At 39.5% G+C, this 20,116-nt stretch overlaps 1 protein-coding gene across 10 annotated transcripts in view; it reads right to left on the reverse strand.

The window, feature by feature from the left end:
• The window catches only part of PDE1C (phosphodiesterase 1C), a 446,101-nt gene that overhangs the window by 16,379 nt on the left and 409,606 nt on the right, over nt 1-20,116 (reverse strand). For 9 of the 10 annotated variants that reach the window (XM_039862680.1, XM_039862678.1, XM_039862679.1 and 6 more), the window contains one exon: nt 1,882-1,950. In XM_039862680.1, the coding sequence (XP_039718614.1) occupies nt 1,882-1,950 (69 nt within the window). Of the gene's footprint in view, nt 1-1,881; nt 1,951-7,856; nt 14,403-20,116 lie in introns of those variants that run through there. The other variant, XM_039862683.1, reaches the window with a different exon arrangement.

Consider the following 20,116-nt stretch of genomic DNA (forward strand, 5'->3'; position numbering starts at 1 on the left):
GATGATTTGGAAGGACTTCAGAAAGCAGGAAACCAGGAGGGGAAAAGGGCAAGGAGTGTTTCGGGGAGAGCGGCAGAAGCGAGACAGTTCAAGGGCTACTCAGTGGACGTTGAGTCCCGTTCTCAAACGGGGCGGGGAAGCTGAAGAAGTTAAGGTTGAAAAAGCAGATAGGCACAGGTTATATTTCATCTAAACTAAGATGCCACTGGTTATAAAGTGTACCATTATTTCATATACAACCAAGAACAAAATGCTGCAAATTAAATTATAACACACCATCGATTGCAAAACATTCCTATTTCAATGGGGCCAAAATGCAAGGCGCTGTCTCTCTCAGAGTGGATAAAACACGGTAATTCCCCAATGAAGAAATGTAAAAGATAAGCTAACATTAGAAAACAAATTTTTTGCAAAATAGGTAAATATAAACCAAATATGGGTATAATTCTTCCTCGCCAAATTAGTAGAGTATTGATGTTAGCATCAGCAAGAGCATAGTGTAATGGTGAACTCACCACCAGAAGTATGAAATAATACTGCCTTTCTGGAACCCACTTTGACTATCATGTATCACGAACCTAAATATGTACACATTCTGTGAGCTCGTAATCCTACTGACTGGAATCTGTCTTATATCCATAGAGAGATTTATGCACAAGAATATAAGGTTATTATATTAAAATATATTTTGTCTTATATTAATTATATATTAACTAATTAAATATAATTAATGTATTATATTAAAACATATATTAAAATACAAGCTACATTAATGGCAAATTAACATGCAGTTGACCCTTGACCAAGGCAGGGGTCAGGGGTGCCAACTTCTTGGGCAGTCGAAAATCCACATATAACTACAGTGTAAATAAATTGTGGTAAAATCACATGGAATGTTAGTCAATCACTAAATTTTTTTAAAAAAGGTATAATAGCGTGGGGGAAATCTCATGATGTAATGTTAAATTTTAAAAGGGAGAAAAGAAAACCCCACATAGAGTATAATACCAGTCCATGGGGAAAAGCACCCAATGAAGACTGGAAGGAAAAGTAATCTTGATTCACTCTGAGTGGTCGTATTACTGGCAACATTTTTCCTTCTTATAATTTTTATTATTATTTTCTACTATGTTCATATTTACTTTTTAGAAGCTCTCCTTTCTCCCAAACAAATGTATTTTTCCAAGTTCTACTTGGAAAAATTAAATTGTGGTAGAGAATGTAAGCTTATGCATGGAGACTGACCAACACAGGTGTGTCTCTCATATTAAATAGCGATTATATGAAATCATCATAAATGCATCAAGTTTTCTGCTAAATATTAGATGGGATCCAGTACAGATCGTGTATGACTTCCATCTTCTCCAATGGTGACATTAGTTATGAGTACTGCTGTGAGTCAGAAGTATACTAAATTGATAAGCATTATTTCTAATCCCTATCATTATGTGAACTAATGAGAAAATAGAACGTCAAGAGGCTGCATAAGTGTAGTGAACTTGCACAATTTGAACATGGCAGAGCTGGAATCTGAACCCAAGTTCCTCTCTCATGAAAGGCTCACACTCCCCCTACAACATCTGTCTCTCAAAGAAGTACTTCCAAAGCATGTCTACACCAGGTAAACATCAAAGAAGGTCAAGATGCTTTTCCCGCCATCAGCAAGCAAGAGAGATTGTGAACCAAATATGGACATAATATGTCCATTCCTAAAGGAACTTTACAAATGTGGATGACAGAGGGTCTCTGATCATGTGGAGCAGACTGGACAAATAAGGAGCCAGATTTTCAGTTTATCAACTGTTACATTTAACTCCTGAGAAACCAGTCCTTTCTACTGTCTGCGATCGCTAAGATCATGGCACAATGTCATTTACCCACCTGGCAAGGTGAGGCGACTTGTGGAGCCAGTGCTTGGGGCCGGCGAGCCGTGAGAACGCTTCTTTGTGCCTATAAAGAGGAAAAAGAGGATGAGAAGCAGTAGGATTGTGGACAGACTTCTAGGACAGGCAACTACTCAGCGGAAATATTATCGAATGATCCACAAGTTTGGGTCTGGAAACGACATTTAGAAGAAGGTTGGGTGAGATTGTGAGAACAGTCCACGGTCCAGAAAGGCCAGGAGCACAGCCTTTACCTCTGTGCGCCTGGTCGTTCTCAGCCTCCTGATTGGCAGGTGGGTCTGTTGGGACAAACACACCACCGAGCAGGGCTGCTTTTTGTAAATATTCATTTGCCCGAGTGCCAATCTGTTTTCATCATACTAGAGTAAAGCTCCAGCATCAGTATTTTTAAAACCCCCCAGATGACACTAATGTACTTCCAGGGTGAAGAAGTGCTGCTGTGGAAGGGAAAGTTCTGGATTTCGAACTGAGGAATCAGGGGCTGGTCCCTATAGCCTTTACTCACTAGTGGACCTCACTCGTTCATCTGCAGAAAAAGGGAAGTAACAATAATGTCAAAGTGTTCTGCTGAGGATTGCAGGAGCCGAGGTGCGTGACAGCGTTCAGGAAGTGTGGGAGACCCAGATGCTAGGGTGCTGGGGTCTCTGCACACCCCACAGCTGGCCACCAAATTCCTATTAAGGAAGGGATTATCTTTGTTCATATAAACAGTTTAGGGGACCTCAAGGGAATGAAAAGGCAGCTCCAGTGTGGGGATCAGGAAGGAAAGGGCGAAATGAAGGAATAGCTGGATCGTCCTGCGAAAGAATATTTACCTCTGTGCGTTTGTGTGTAATACACACACACACGTACATATATATTTTATTTTATATATAAATACATATACACACAGACATGCATATATACACACACGTACAGATATATATTTTATATATAAATATAAATATTACTTATTTGTTCATTCATTTCTTTATTCTTCCATCCAGACTGGGGCAAAGAGGCCCAGAGGTCAGAATCCAGCAACATGGCAGATGCTAGGGGTCTGAGCTAGCAGAAATGCAGACATAATTCTTAGGCAGATTTACATAATTCAATGTGAAGCGATTTCTGTTACAAGTCCCCTGATCCTACCCAAACTTTTCATAGAAAAGTTGACTTTACACGCAGAAGCCTGCTGGGAGCGGAGGTTGTGTTACCAGGGAAAACTCTGCCTGAATCAACATAGCTATGGGTAAATGTCACAAGATGACATATCAACTGACCAACATCAGAGGAAGCAGGAACTTGGGGTTAAAGGCAAGTGGGTAAGATTTCCCTACCCAGAATCCGTGGAAAGATGTGACGAAATCTACTTGGGATGGTGTCTGAGACTGTTTCATTTTAGTCTTAAGAACATTCTGTGTTATCGTTAATTATTATTATCATTATTGGCAGTTGTCGTAGCACCGTTCATAGTATTAGTAGTGGTCGTAATAATAAAGAAATACAAGTTTAATCCAAAAACCGTTCATTCACATGAGGTGAGAGAGCGGGAAGAACTTCACATCTCCATTTTCCAGGTGTCCTAGATGCCCTGAATGTCAGAGTTGGCAGGGAACTCAGAGGGTCCAGACCTGGCTGGAACTGTGAGCAGAATCCCCTGAGGTGATTTTTATAAATATGGATCCCACTGTCCTTTCCTGAAGCAGAATCTCTAAGGAATGGGGCCAGAAGTTTACACGTCAACAAGTTCTCCAGGTGATCACCATTCAAATGATCACCATTCAAATGAGGCATCTTGGATACCTTGAGGTAAAAGATTTAGCTTAAGTGCTATTTTGGGTCAGACCAGGGCTACCCCACCACACGACTCCAGGGGGGCCATCCACACTGCATCGTAGAGAAAGAAACGTGGACCCAAGTGTGAAACAAATCAGTCCTGGTCAACAGCCCCACCAGGAAGTAAATCCACACCTCTGCCCTTGTCCAGAGCCACATCCGATCCACCGGAAATGCCTATGTCCCACTGGATCCGTCTCCACAGTGAGGATGCCAATGACTCAAAATATTTATCCCTCCACTTACAAGACCTTTTATTTATCTCACTGTCCTTTTGGGACAGAGCTCCTCAAGAGCACAACGATATTTGGGCCATATAACTCCGTGTCATAGGGAGCTGTCCTGAACATAGCAAGATGCTTAGCAGCATCCCTGGCCTCTACCCACTAGGTGTCAGCAGCACCTCCCCTGTCATGATCATCAAACGTGTCCACCAGACAATGACAACTGTCCCCTAGGAACAAAAGTGCCCTCAGCTAAGAAGCATCGCTTTAGGATGCAGGCAGGGTTAAGGTTTTTTTTGTCAGCAGGGACACAATTTGACAGCTCGGTCATTAGTTACAGTCACAGTCACACGTCAAGCAGTTACAATGTTCTAGGCTCTGTATTAGCTACAGATAATCAAACATACCTTAGTTATCTATTCTGATACTCTGATGATAAAATGACCCTCATTATACAGAATTTGAAGACAAAGAAAGTTTAACTAATTTGCACAAAGTGACTGAGTGTTGGGGACAAAAGTTAAGCCAAGATCCTCCAGAGGTCAAACCTAGAGAAACTTTTCCCATTTCTTAATGAACTCATCATCAAGATTTTCTTTAGGTGCAGTCTTCCCAAATTTGCCTAAGTCTAAGAAACAAGTGGAACGATGACTTTAACAAAAAGGAAAAACAAAACCAGATTTTCAGGTCCAACCAACTACCAGGGAGCCAGCATTTTGAGGGGTGGGGTGGGGTGGGGTGGGGTTGGAGGCTGGATGTTTTCCAAGTGTCACAGGTAGCTCTGATCTTCAGGCAGGCTTGGCAAACCCTGTGTGATGAACTTCCTTCTTGTTGTCTAACTACTGAAAAATATGGCATCTGCTTTCCATGGATACTCTTGTCAAGTGGAGAGTAAATGTAATATTGCCCATGGAAGCTCTTTAATAATTTTCTTATTTCTCCATAACAGTTGGCATATGACATTATATTAGTTTCAGGTATCTTCTTTGCAGACACTGAGGTAGGTAGGAACCACGGAGGGCATTGGGTCAGTGAACAAACAGGCCTATAAACCCTCTAGAAACAGTATTTTCTCTGGATGCTTCATGATATGCCCGATCCATCAGGAAAGGGTAGAAACCATCTGCGCTGTCCCCATCCTGAGTCATAAACAGGTAGCAGGTGGAAACATACAAAATAAACCTGTCTGTGATTTCTCCAGATCTTCAGGCAGCACCATGGACCACCGGGGGTGATGAGGCTGAGTCAGCCTCCCACTGGCTCCCCGCTCACGGAGGTTGTGCTACTGAAATCATTTTCGGCTCCCCAGTTACCAGATTATCCATCACGTTACTCAAAGTCCCTTCGAGAGAATAATGCTCACCTTACCTCAGGTCCAGTTTCTGAAAACTTTCCCCCTCCATTCCTGGGGAAAACATCAGAAACGGAGCTGGAACACCCACATCCTGGTCAGCTTCCAGAATGCCCTACTGCTGCAGCGGGCAGACAGCCTCAGGACATCTAGAACCCGCTCTGGGATTTAGGGTAGAAATGTCGCTCCATGAGTGACTCAGAATTCACTCTCAATGTTTTTCAATTCTGGCTACACTAAGGAGCACCTGGGGGGTTTAAAGAAAATGTGTTCATATCCAGACCCTTTCCCCAGAAATGCTGTTTTGATTGGTCTGGGACATTTTAAGAGTTTCCGGGTGAGCCTAGTCTGCCGCCATGAGTGAGAAGCACTGCACTCAGTGAATACCCGTAGAAGATATTTCTCTCAGCCATCAGGGGAAGCATTCTTTCTTCTCAGCCACTGGTGAGCTTTATCCTCACAAAATGATATGAATTCTGTAAATGTTCTCTTGTCATTTTTATTTAGGTTTCCAGGAAACTCAGATCTAATTTATGACTTAATGCTGGAAACTGAGAGGCCTACCAGCCTGCATGGCTGCATACTAACACAGGCCCTGGTTGGCTCTGTCTGCACTGGCTCTGCTTTCTGCCTCTGGCTTTATTCTGCTTTCTCAAAAAAAAAAAAAAAAAAGATGAAATTTCTGTGATCTTAGAATTCTGAAACATTTTATAAATGAAGTTGGTAAAATGAAAACAGGAATAAACAACTACATGCCTGCATCGGCTAACCTTCATTATTCTCATCTATAAAAATTTAAAAACATCTATTTCAGGATGTAATTGTGAGGATCGAGCAAGAGTATATGTGTGGAATTGCTTAGCAAACTGTGCAGTGCAATGTAGTGTTTGTTATTAGTTTATAATCAAAAGAAAGGTATGTGTGTGTGTAAAGTAGCCAGTGTGTCATCTTTGGGAGAAAAGCATTTTAAGGTTGTGAATTACAATGTCCTTGACCCACGGCATCTGAATGTCCAAAGAGTAAACAAGCCAATGGCTCAGCTTGGGGCAGAAATGTCATCACTACGGCTTGTGAGACTGGAAGTATATTTTGAGAAACGAATACCTTTCAGATATTTCAAGTTAATGTCCTTGGTTGGTTCAGCTACAGGGCAATAAGTCCAAATCAGGAGTCTGGAGAAGAGGCCAGAGATGGAAGTGACAACCAAGGCCGACTACTTTGGGGCAAATACACACACCTAAGGCTCAGGACGTGAGGTGAGCACTAAACCCCAGCGCTTCGCGACTTGACCTCAAACAAATAATTTCCCTTCTGCCAAATGGGGTTAGCACGGCCAAATCCAAGCCTGCTGGGAAAGGGTGATTTAAGACCTTGAGACCACGCATCGTCCGTAGTAATAGTCCAACAACAGCAATGTTTTAGTGAAAGCAGATCCCACAGGCAGAGGTGGATGCTGAAAGGCTGAAGTAGGAAAAGCATTGTCAACTTACTGGGCCTTTTCGACCCCTCTTTCTTTTAGCATGTTGCAATGTGTGAAAGACACAACCCCAGATTGCTATCACTAAGCATATCTACTGACAACTTTTCTATGTTCCATTTGGGGTGTGGTGGACATTAGCAAGCCAGTGCCTGATGGCACAGAACAAATTGTCATTTTTGCCCCTTTACAGCCTTGACAAAAAAGCATCAAGAGAAGTCCACTTTCTGCTTAGGGCTTTGGAATCACCGAAAATGTGGCGGGCTTCCAACCCGCCTGTACTTCGCTAAGAGCCGTTTTGCAATGGCACATAAATTACAGCAGCATATTCAGCATGTTTAGTCACATTTTTCCTCCACGATACAACTACAACCAGTACTATGCTTGTTTTCATGTCGCTTGATCTCTGTTCATCACAAAAAATAATGTTCAAAAACATGAGAACTATTCAGACGTGCAACACTATATGCTACTTAAATATGGCTGTTGTAATATTTGAATTTGCCTTGGAATTAGACATATGAATGAGGAGTTGAAAAAATGTTCACAACCTTTCACTCAGTAATTGTACATCTAAGAATTTTTCCAATGGAGATATTCAGAAATTTGACAAAGCCTTACAGTACAAAGAGCTCCATTGCTATATTATTTGCAACTATAAAAAATAAAATAAAAGTATGTAACTTAATTGTCCAATGGAGAGGTGGTCAAGTAAACTGTGCTACAGCCTCAAAATATAAAACCAAAATATCATGGTACCCACAAAATATAAAACCAAAATATCATGGTACCCATAAGAAAACTGAACATATGGAAGCCAGCCTAATTCCATGAATGCTGACATTTCTGATGCCTTCAAGGAGCTTCTGATAACCCATCCACCTCGAAAAGGATCGTATGAGAAGGGATACACTGTGTATATCTCCCAGGGTGAAGGCAAAAAGCACTTGGTACCTGGGTATTATGTCGTGTTTGGAGGAATACAAAAGAGGCAGATGGCTCAGTGAGTTTGAACAGCCCCAGTATCTCGGACCGAACATAGACAACAATGAAAAGGCATACATGAAAAAAAAAAACCAGCCTTTTCATTTTTTAAAATTCCAATCAAGAGGTTTACACATTGTTTTTATTTGGTAATCAGAAGAACATACAAGTATTTATTCATTACTAGTTGCTGGGGGAAAATTATACATTGAGGGACTGGCAGCCTCATCTGCAATAAAGATTTACAATGAACACGTAATTTATCAAGAGCAGTTTAGCATATTCTGTTTTACGTGAATCCCTATGATTTATTTTGCATTTGGAGATGTGATGCTATGGCATTTGAATCGCTTGTTTTAGTACAAACCAGCATCATAGGGAAGAAAACATTCTTCTTTAGAATAAATGGCCATTCTCTTGCCCTTTGATACACACATGCAAATTGCAATCTGCATTTTATCTGCTCGAAACACATTTCACATCATGGAAGTATAGTCTATCACTGCTGTAAAAGAAAGACAAGTCCATTTCGCCATCTTCCCTTTCAGAAGAGCGTTCTCAGAACATATCCGGAAATCCCTTCCTTATTTCTCCAAAGAACTATTGACTTGGCATGATTTGGATTGAGGTTTGGGGTTTTGGTTCTCGCTGCCTCCCTCTTTTGAGTCTTGTTAAACATTCTTGGTATCAATCCAGACATCTCCCACAAATCCAGTTGAGCAGCAGCAAAATCTAAGTCTGTGGAGATGAGCTGTTATCCGTTCACATATAACCAGTGCCCCTTATAGGAGAGTCTACACACCTACGGTGTGGGCACAGCATCCTGAAGAGAAAAACCCTAGAACAGCAAAAACTGTGCTATCTATACATGGAGGCAAAATAATAACAGCATTGTATTAGCCTCGAAGTGACTCAGCTTGCTTTGGGTAATTGATTTCTCATCGAAAAGTTCTTTTTTCCTGTTTCTCCAATCTACTCTCTCCTCTCCATCGACCCCTACCCAACCCTTGGCACCCAACATTTCCTCATGTAAATTATACTGGAACAAGATGCTTTTGTTTCTTCCATTATTTTGTGTTTCCATGTGCTAAAATGATATTGCAAACAGAATGCCTTGCCTGGACAGAAGCAAAAGAAAGAATTTGTGAAAGGTACAAAAATGAGAAGGAAAAGGTCAAAGAAAGGGCATGAAAAAGAAGACTTTTAAATTAGTCGAGGAGGCAGGAATCTGGCTATACAGTGGGCACCAGAGCGGATAAAAACCTAACCAAGCTCTACAAATGAAAATAGCAAATATTAAAAAAATTTTTTTACAGCATACAAAATTGTATAAAAATATCATCGAAGCAAGAAGAAAAAGAAAGTTCTGTCTCAAGAGTCAGTTACTGGACAATACCTATGGTTTTTACTATAAATATATGTATATTGATACGTGACTGTATTTCCATCACATATGCCACTCAAAGGCAAGGACACCAGGACACAAATCCCTATACCAAGACAGATCGTGACAGAGAAGCAAAGGCTGTACAACGATGTGCTTTCCAAAGCGACTTAAGAGCCATTCCATAGCTATTGGGTTTTAATGGCCTTTATTTTAAATGAGTTTTCTTGTGCTAGAACATGGATGAGAAATGCTTCTTCTGCAGATTCAGAAGCCAGCTCCCATGAAAATGCATGGGTGGGGTTCGGGCCTCATGGCTGGAGCTGACCAAAGCTGAGAGCTACGGCCAGCATTTATTCCTTGAGATGGTGAGGTCTCTCTATGGGAGACTGAGTCCGTGAGCCTGAATGACTGAAAGGGCTCACGCACCACCCCTGCCTCTCCTGGTTCAGAGAACAGCAATCTAGGCTGAGTCCAAGTTCATTTAGCAAAGCCAGCCTTTGCCAGTGTCAAACTACTTCCACTTGGGAACAGAAGCCAGAATAAGTGTAAATTCATTTCAAATATGCCAATATTTTAAAGACAATGGGTGGAGTGGGAGCATTAGTTACAATTAGTTAATAATGTTTAAGTTGACGTTCATGAATCAGGCCAGGTTTCCCATGGCACCCCACTCTTATTTAATATAAAAACAAAATGTTTTGATGAAACAATTCTTGCTTATTTCAGACTTTCCTGGAGGAGCATCCAGTCTCTTACAAATGTCTCAAGAGAATATCCAGAGGTCAGTTCCCATTTTTCTAACCTGGACCCAAATTCACTAAGCAGGCGAACTTTGTCTAGTGTCCTAGATGGCCCCATTACCATTCTAATTCTAGTGTCACCTCTGTGCCCAACAGTGTCTTTGATGAGAGGAAGCCTTAAACTGAAATCTGATCTGGGCAGATAACATGTCTCTTGGTTCTCAGAGGGATATTTCATAGAAATATTGTGCTGTTCATTGCAATTTTTTCATTAAGTTCATTCTCTCTGTCATAATGAGGCCTTTATATGGATCGCTGTTGATGAATTCCAATAATTACTTTCCATTTATTCACACATAAGGTCCAATATAGCATCATTATTGCAACATTGCGTTCTTTAACGTCCAGTTCTGCTGTGGTCCAGTGCTATACCAACCATAACATCGGCAGAGCAAAACTGGGGAGCAATTCTCCACGCTGCACGTATAGATTCTCTTATGTGCTCCAGGAGAGTCCATTTTGGATTGTAAATGTTTCAACTTAGATTATAAATAAACCCACTGATCTTTCATGTAGATTGGTTTCAACATCCTTTTTGGAAGGGCGTTTTCAGATAAATCCAGTTTGTTGTTGTTGTTGTTGTTAGTTTGTTTTGGTTTTGTTTTTCTCAAATCCAAAGGCCATGGAGAAGTTTTTAGGTTTTGGTTTTTCATAAACTTAGCTCTGACAATTTTCCCCAAACAACCTGCAGTTTCCCATCCCTTATGAATAGCTATTTGTGTCTCTAATGTATAGCTGTATATACTTAGAACATACGCTTTTAGTGATATGCTTGGCAAATAAAAGATGTCGAATAAATGTTTACGTAAATTTGAACTTAGTTTGCACTCACAGGTGGGGAGTGGAAGTCAAAGGGACAATTCTACATGTGTTTCTTGATTGCTGACTGTGTGCCAGGCACGGTGATGGGCCACTGCAATTCCCGTTGGGATGTGTGGGGGTCTTGAAATTAGAACGAAGTTTCCAACTGGAAAAAGTAATGTTGCGTAGATTCCCTAAATCCCCTTTATTTGAGATATAATACTACATATACAGGCTTTAATCTCAGAATCTTCTCTATCTCATTATAAGAAAAAGATTTTGTGCTTTTTTTTTCTTTTGTTTTCCCCCCAGACTCCATGGAGAATGTTATGAATTTTATCATGTGAGTCTCTGCTCAAAGGTTAAGAATAGAAGTAAAATATATATACTCTTTATCTATCTTCTATCTATCTATCTATCTATCTATCTATCTATCTATCTATCTATCTATCTATCTTTCTATCTATCATCTATCATCATCTATATCTATCTACAGTGATCCATGACAGAAATGATGCTAAGAGATCAGTATCCTTTCTCCCAAAATATGAACTACAAAATTCTTTCCCTTTGTCTGCTCTGTCTCACGACCTGTGATAATGTCGCTCTTTACTTTTTACTTTTCACATTTACTGAAGGCATGTCTCCAAGTGGAAAATAAAACGGCTTTAATTCTGCAAATGAAATGAACAGGTACACTAGACTATTCGTTGGCTCCTAGAAGTTTAGATATCATTTTATTGTTTAAGTATATCGGGTCCTTAATGGGATCTTGTCAGATATTTTTAACAGCTTTTAAAAGCTCCAAGAATGAAATGGACAGCGGAAGAAAATCCATTTGAATGTAATGAGTTGGAAATGAGCTTCTTGTGCTGCTATAAGCTATTAGGGCTCATAACCTAAGGACGGGTGGCGTGAATAAAAGATGGAACAATGACATCCCTAAGGATGGGTGACTCTGTCACTGAAACGTGCCACATCAATAAAACTTGAACGTAGAGCTGTTTGGCAAAATGGGGACCCAAAGCCAAGTGCCAACTCCATTTGTCATTTTCACTCAGGGACATGAAGAACTTGTAGTTGTCAGTGGTGGGAATGTGCCCACTGCTTTGCCCACATACCGGTCAATTCTTAATTTAGGTGTGCAAGCCCTTGCTCTCTTTGAGAATATGTGTCCCATATTGCTGCTCAGCTTGCAGGAAGCTGTTTAAGGAGACAAAAGGACCATAGAAAGTGAGCTACAGTTTTAGAAACATTGTTCTTCCAGTTGATACTGACTTGCAGTCTCAGAATCTTATCAGCTCCAGCATCCATTCATAGCATAATAACACATTGTTTTGTATTTTTTAAAAATAGATCGTTTTACATTTATACTTTAATGTCTCCAATTTTTTTTTTAAGAATTTAAAAATAGAAGTTACATGGAGCTTTTATTTTTCCACACTGAGAGTTCCACTCAGAGTTCTCTCTACAGTAAATGAAATTCTCTTCCCATTCTTTTTCTGCTAATTAATGACTTAAAGCAAATGAAAAGCATTTCCATCTTTATGGCTATATTCCTGTTTGTTTGTTTGTTTCAAATAATATTTAGGCTTGCTTGTTAGAGTATAAAAGGGAAGCTATAGGCTTTCAATTTTGACTGGCTACAAAGCTCTACATACAAAAATAGAATAGAAATGAGGTAAAAGGTTCAAGTTCCAAGGTCAAGAATTGACATGTACTGGATGTATTTCATTCCCACACAAAATCATACTACCTCAAAGAGCACAGTTTACAAACTGATGTCCGTGGATTGAGTGCTGGTCACAGGCAAGTATTCTTTGACCAGCACTGTGTTTGTCAGTTCCTGAATTAGATGCCAACGTTTAAAAATTTGGAGAGGGTTTCTATAAACTCTCAATTATCTAGGATCCGCATTCCTACACAGCACGAGCAGCTGCCCCCTTTACACAGTACACTCCAATTCCTCACCATCCCTACTGCTCCCTCCTGCCTTGCTGATACAAACACCTTTATGAATGGCCATTTATCACAATAATTCTGATACTGCATGGCCTGCTTTACTCATTTACTTGACCTGCTATGCCCCTGTTTTGAATTTGTGACCACATTATTTACTGTGGTCACTGTTAGGAAAGGAAGAGAAGCCACAGAAAAATGTGTGCTCTGACCAGGCAGAATATAAAGCTGCCCAAAGAATGCTGCTCGAATATCAGTATGTGACCATGCGTTCTGAACAACAGAGCTCTTCAGATTGTTCTCTTGGGGAATATTTTAGCAACGCAAACGTGCCGCAGACAACATAATAGTCTCCTCCTTTCAGTCTGAAGAAATACCAACATTTTGCCTTAGTAATGAGAGGATGTTTTAAATGTTTGTTTTTGTGCTTTTTTTAATGTAGAAATTAAATCTGCAACGGGGAATACACTTAAGCCTACTATTGAGCTTCCTATTACTAATCTCACTCCATCTCATATCCATGTGACTTCCCCCTTCACAAATATTCTTTTGTAAAAAACCACAACTACATTTTAAGAATCAGTTTAATCCAAATCACACCATGTAGACCCATAAAATTAGTTTACTAGCAGTCTGCTGGATCTCATCTTTGACTTGGTTTCAGGAGGCTGTATCTTTATTCTTTTTCCATGTTACATCTACTAATTTATTTTTGATTTGTGCTATTCATCATCTCCTATGCGCTATTTCTAAAGGCTCGCAAAAATGAAAATAATTATCTGACCCATCTCCCTGATACAAATCCCGTTAGCAGTTTCCTGAACAGAAAGAAGAGTGATTAAGTCAAACTGTAGATATCTAAAAGAAGAGGACCAATTAGTGGTAAAAATGTCAATAACCACTTAGTTATGAATGCTCCCCAGTGATGACACTGGATGTCCCACCAGAACGACATGATCACCAGTGGGAACATTCAGGTTCATATTAATGAATGCACATATAAATCAAGCATCAAATAAAGACCGCTGTAGGACAGTTTCCTTTTTCATAAAATCAAAAGAATTTCATCTCATATAAATGGAAAGAAAAGCATAAGAACAAATTTTAAGTCTCAAAGGAAACTGAAGAAAAAGAATGCTCCTGACTCAGGAAAGGAACCACCAGAGACTGGAATCACCATCTGAGCTGTGATGAACGCCCACGTGGCCATATCCGCCATCAGCAGCCAGTGCAAAAATAACGATACTTAAAGTAACAGCATTGACAGTAATAAAATGGCAATTACTGTGTGTGTGGCTTTTTCAGGCCTCTCTCAGCATATCCGGGATGTCCATTCTCATCAAGCCAGACAGATGCCGTGAAAGTCAGGACATCAGCAAAGGATTTTGAAGAAATCCCTTCATGTTTTGTTTCTGTTTGTGCAAAAATCTCAGGTTGTTTTGTTTGCTCGGGGGGCGGGGGGAAATCCCCCAGAGTTCTAAGACCTCAAACCGGCTCCCCAAGAGCCATCTCCTGGGAGGAGATGGCATGGGAGGCGGCCAAGTGTGGGGGGCTTGTTTTTTTGAAAGTTGTACACCTTCTCTAGATATTGGTCTTTGTGGAAGAAGGAGAAGGAGGAGAATGAAGCTCAGCTAAAATGATGCAAGACACTGGCAGCCTCTTTTATTGTATATGAGGTGTTTTTTACTCTTCTGAATCTGAAAAAAAGAAAAAGAAAAAGAAAAGTGTCAATGCTGCCTTTCCCCCCTCCCCCACCTTCTCCACCCTCCAGGTCTGAGGAGAAGAAAATCTGAGGGACAAAAAAAAAGGGGGGTGGGGGATCAATGAAACATTTCAACACTAGTCACTGCTGACTCCTTTGTAACGCAATTGTTCTATTCATAAAGGGAAAACCTCGGTGGAGAATTTTAAACACTGGTTACATTTGAAACCTTCACAGTTGCTTGAAATTGTACTATCAAACATTTGGTTCATGCAAATGGATATTAAGACACCTTATTTTGCAAGCAAGATGACAGTGATCACCTGATCTAGTCAATTTGCCTCAAGAGTCGGAAACGAGAATCATCGAATCCCAACAATTTTCGTACCAAAAGCAATGTTTCTCTATCAGAATTCTTGCCTCACCCTCATAGGCTTCCCAAAAATATTAAAAGCAAGATGTGTCCCAACTAAATTCATTGTGCAGATGGGTAAATCACCCAAATTCTCTACTGGACCCAGAGGGAGGTGGTAGAGGAAGAAGCCACAGACGAAATAGGACTAAGAGAATAGAAATAGACAATACTGGATTTTTTCACTGGCCTACTCTACAACATGTAACCTCAATAAGCTTGGACAGAATTTTTTAAAAGCAAACAAAAACCACTGTGATTGCTTCCCAGGAGTGTTACATCCTCTGCGAATCATCGTGCCTTATAAATAGAGAGGGTTTCCACTTGTGCAGGGCTCCAAGGGGACCCGAGACCTTAAGAAGGATAACGCTGTCATCTAGAGAGGTGTTAGGAGTCCTTAGAAGACAAGAAAAGTCTCCCATTCAACTAAGGACTAAGATACTCTCTTATAAGACAATCAAAAGTAGGCAGCGAACTAGTCGGGAGCTAGGGGAGCCATTTCTAATCTATCATAATTACTGTCAATTCACCCGGTCTCCAGGGGCCATTGACCCAGGCCTCCTTCCTCATGCTGGTCTTGTGTACGTTTACTTTCCGTTAGCACCTTCACCCCTTTGGGAGAAGTAACATAAAAAAGGAAAACTTCCAACCAATCACTTTACTCCGATACTAGTATTAGCAACTAGGGAAAGGTGAAACACACGCTGAAATCAAGCATTGGACATTCTCCATCGTTTCTGATCACCTGTGTGCAGTTTACTCCACATGGGAGTTGCAAGACAGGACTCCTCAGTGCCTTTGCCCTGTCACCAGCAGTCTGAAGTCACATGGAGTAAGACTCCTGTGGGATGGTCATCATAGTATGAGATGTCCCCAGGCCCTTGAATGCAAAACCCAATTTTGTTATGATGAGGTTGGTTAAATTTTTTTTGATAAATGATCAATTGGTTGGAAGGACGCTAGAAGCACATACCCAATGACAAGGACCACTGTTATATCCAGTGGGCCTCAACTGGCCAACAAGGAAAGTGATGCACTTCCTCTTTCATGCAGCCGGGGTTAGAAGACCCGCTGTCCAGACCGCCAGGTCCCAGAGATGGAAAGAAGGCCAGCTAGGGTGTTAATGGGACCCAACAGCCCCAGAACGAACTTCCTCCCTTTCTAGTCATTGCTTAGGAGAGAGGTAGTAGAGTGGCTGGCTATGGACCTCCATCCTCCCACATCCAGGGATGGAGGGAAAGAGTTGGTCAAGAAGTGGAGGGAAGAGGTATAGAAAGGAAGTTTGTATATTTGAGCAGTGCCTATATTCATTGTCATTAAGCACAACCAACAGTAAAAGAACAAGAGGCACATATTTCGTAGCTGGGTCTTGACCTGAGGGACAAGCCCTAGTCTCCCCAAACACATGCACTTTTGAAAGTAACTTTATGAATCTTTTAGGTCACTTCTTCTAAGGTGGCTGGTATCATAGCCAACTGCAGTTAGATGTTCCACCCCCAACTACTTGACTGAGGGGGTGCAGCAGGCGGTGGGAGAAGATATCTTATTTATCTTTATAACTCTTCTTCATATAGTGCAATGCCTGGCACACAGTATATGCTCAACAAATTATTATTTTTTAACTGAAAGTGATTTGAATATGTATGAGGTAGACGGGACAGACAAAGGTGTAATAATGAGTAGGAAGTTGCTCTCCCTCATTTTTCTAATTTTGACTTTTATTAGATTAAAAAGAAAATCCTAAGAACATTGACTTTGTATTTTATTCAATAGCAAGGGATGATATGTCAAAAATTTACATTCTCTATGATGAAATAGCCCCATTATGGATGGTTCTTTGTGGGGCGGATCTCCCAGAGAAAGAGCACCTGCTATGCAGACAGCTCACACCACATTTCCTCTCCTGAACTTCGAATACTTGATTTGCTTGTGTTTTGGTTTCGTGTATTTGTTTCCCACTTAAACTAAAATGGTGGAAGCGTTTTAAACTAAAATTGGGTAAGACTACAAAATATATAAAAATAAGAACCTAAAGACAACGTGTAAGAAGCCACTCTGTATGTAACTGAGATACATGACTATTTTTGTTAAAGCGGCTCCGAATTCCATTCATTGTAAATCTATATTGGCTTTTTGGAAGCCACAGAAAGAGGTTAAACTTATCTATCTTTTTAAGAGTGACTAAAGAGCTGAAATGGAAAGTATCTTCACCCAACTTAAGGTAATTCAAAAAGTGTCTAAGCAAGTGCCATCCCCTCATCTCCCACTGACCTAAGACTTCTTACATCTCACAAAAGGGCAGCCATGAGGGCTCTGAAGCCTAAAGCGTGGGGTTGTATGCATTCACAGAAATGTATTTACTCTAATGTAATGAATAACAAAGAATGTTTCAGCAACTTCATTTAAAGAAATAGGAGATGAAGATTTCCAACAATGTGGCTTTGTTTATTCCAGCCCTCCAATGCTACTACTGCGGATAAGTGGAGATGCTGCATAAAACCATTTGGTTTAAAGATAATTGTTTTAAAAAGAATTGTAAAGTTCAAGTTAACATGATTTGACTCTAAAAATATGTTTATAGGTCATAATGTTTATTCTTAGATCACAAGTTAAGCATCTATGAGGCAGGCCTCATAAAAATCTGGCACTGAGCTTAAAAAATATCTGTAAACACTTTTTCACTTTTCTTAGGTTTCATCGTTTTTGTTTTTTTTTTACAGCTTGATTTAACTATTGCCCAAGCTCAAAGAAGTAAGCTGACTTGGCTCAATCCCAGAAACTCTTCCACAGCTGTCTTCCTACGGAGTCAACTTTCTACCCAAAACGACAAAGTGATACTGTAAGCAAAGGAGAGTTGTAAAAGGCTAAATAGAAAAAAACAAAGAACGAAAGAAAGAGAAAGAAAGAAAGAAAGAAAGAAAGAAAGAAAGAAAGAAAGAAAGAAAGAAAGAAAGAAAGAAAGAAAGAAAAAGAATTAGGGAAGAATAAATGCGGTAAAACCAAACCAAATTTTAAGTGTCCAGTAGAATTTCTGTGGGGTTTATGGGTGTGTCTTAGTTTGGTTTTGGTTTTTAACAATGATGAAATACTAAATGCAAACAAACATTATTTTAAAAATAGTTTTCAGTATTTATCCAGGCACATAGTTCACTGTTCTAGGTCATAAATGTAAGACAGCTATTTTTAAATGGTTACCACCAAATATCCAAAAACACCAATGCATGCTTTCTCCTTGCCCCAAACAATAGAGGATAGGGTTATAGTAAGATTACTCTAGATTAATTTCATTACATAGAATACCAACACTACAGCCCTACTAATGGATGGATGAATTGGTGGATGGGTAGATGAATGAACAGATAGAATAGATGGATGATAGATGATAGGTAAATAGATAGATAAATTTGTAGGAATGTAACTTCCTGCAACCTTGTCTATGCCATCGGCTCCTAAAATTTACCCATTTGATCCAAATATATATAAGAAGAACAGTACAAAGGATGGTAGTTCTTAGGTCCAACCCCTGTGCTCTTTATCTTTCCTTTTGATCCATAGCATCTGTGCTATCACTGAGAATAATGATGATGTCGAACTTTGATTCTCTAATTTTGCTGCTTTCTCTCTTCCTTTATATAGTACGGTCTTTCTTTCCAAACTTAAAATATGTGAATAACTATCTCTGTTCTCCTGTCCTACATTGCTCACAGTATTTTACTGCTACTACTCTCTATATTAAGAACTTAGTACTTTACCACCTAAGGAAACAATGAAAACCCTCAATTTTCCAATTGTCCAGGGCCTGACCCATTCTTGAGAAATATGTAAAAGTCAGGTAGCAACAGCAATTACCCCTCCTCTGGTTCAGGGGAGGGCAGAGTTGTCTGCACACAAGAGTTTTGTTTCTGATCAGTCTTTAAATCTGCTATTTGTGAAAGCCAACAGGAAGCCACAGGCCATAGAGACTAAGGAAGTCCTTCCAAGACAGTTACATGAGGCTGGGATTTTGGATCTCAAACATTCTGACTGCTCTTCATGTTTCTCTCAATTTTTTTTTTTTAGTTCAAGAAAAGCAATAGAAGATTCACCATGAAAGAAAGAAAAGAAAAAACAAACAATTTTTTTCCTCATGTTTTCCCTGCGGCTCCAGGACAGAAAACAAAAGTAGCATATATTGTAGAGAGCTAATATTTATGAAACATAGCTGTTGTCACTTGGAGATCAGGCTGCCCTTTGGTGGAGAATGCTAAGAATAAATTCAAAGGGGACGCTTCGAAAGTCACTTGATGCTGCCTTTTCTAGCAGTTCTACTAGCATATGGGTGTCTAGAAGAGAAATGGTATCAACAATGAAGACATTGCTAGCTCCTGGCTTTGGCACATATTTATTTCAAAGCCAGTTGTTATTTTAAAGAATTTTTTATAATGTTGATAGAGTTTCTTTTGACAAATGTGTTGTTACTTGTGTTTCTCCAATCCCTTGCATAGAGTCTGACAAAATATTTCTAGGGGGAAAACAAATAAATATTTATTTCGTGAATACTAAGAAGTTGTTTTAAATCCTGAACATCAGTATCAAGAAAAAAAGAAAAATCATATTTTCCCTAGTAGTTCCAAAATTGTAATCTCTCTGTCAAACTGGTTCCTTTAACAATATAATGGTACATTAAAAGTGAAACAAAATGTCTAGAAGATAGAGTGAAACAATGAAAGCTTATATACCAATAATTGTAAGGGGAAAGTTATTTAAAAAGATTAATTTTGTCATTAAGAAAGAGTACATAATATATTTTTATTCGACAGTTCTACTACGTAGTTATTTGGTAAGAAATTGGAATCAAAACAGCTATGTAAAAAGCATAAATTGACTTTAGAAGTTTTCTTTAGTATAATACAATTTAAATTTTAAAACTCACCAAAATTATATATTATATATATGTAACTATGTACATAAATGAACATATACATATATATATGTAACATACACACACAATGTCAGCTGCTGTTTTGATATTACAAACATGAATTTCAATAACAAAAACCTACAGGAGGATAATAGTAGTTGTATGTGACCTTGTTCCTTTATAATCCACCATGAGGATATCTATTATGTACCTTCCTTTAAAAAGCACTGGGTCTAAAACTATATAAAAGATGCGCTGGTTTGAAACAGATGCTTAAAATCAAAGGAGCTAACTGTTCTGATTCACTGTGACTCATCAACACTAGAACCATGTGTAAATAATAGGATTGGTACCACCATGCTCTCAAGAGTGTCAGTCTCTAGCAAAAAGAAACAAG

The sequence above is a fragment of the Pteropus medius genome, unplaced genomic scaffold (assembly GCF_902729225.1).
Source record: "Pteropus medius unplaced genomic scaffold, Ma_sr-lr_union100, whole genome shotgun sequence".
NCBI lineage: Eukaryota > Metazoa > Chordata > Mammalia > Chiroptera > Pteropodidae > Pteropus > Pteropus medius.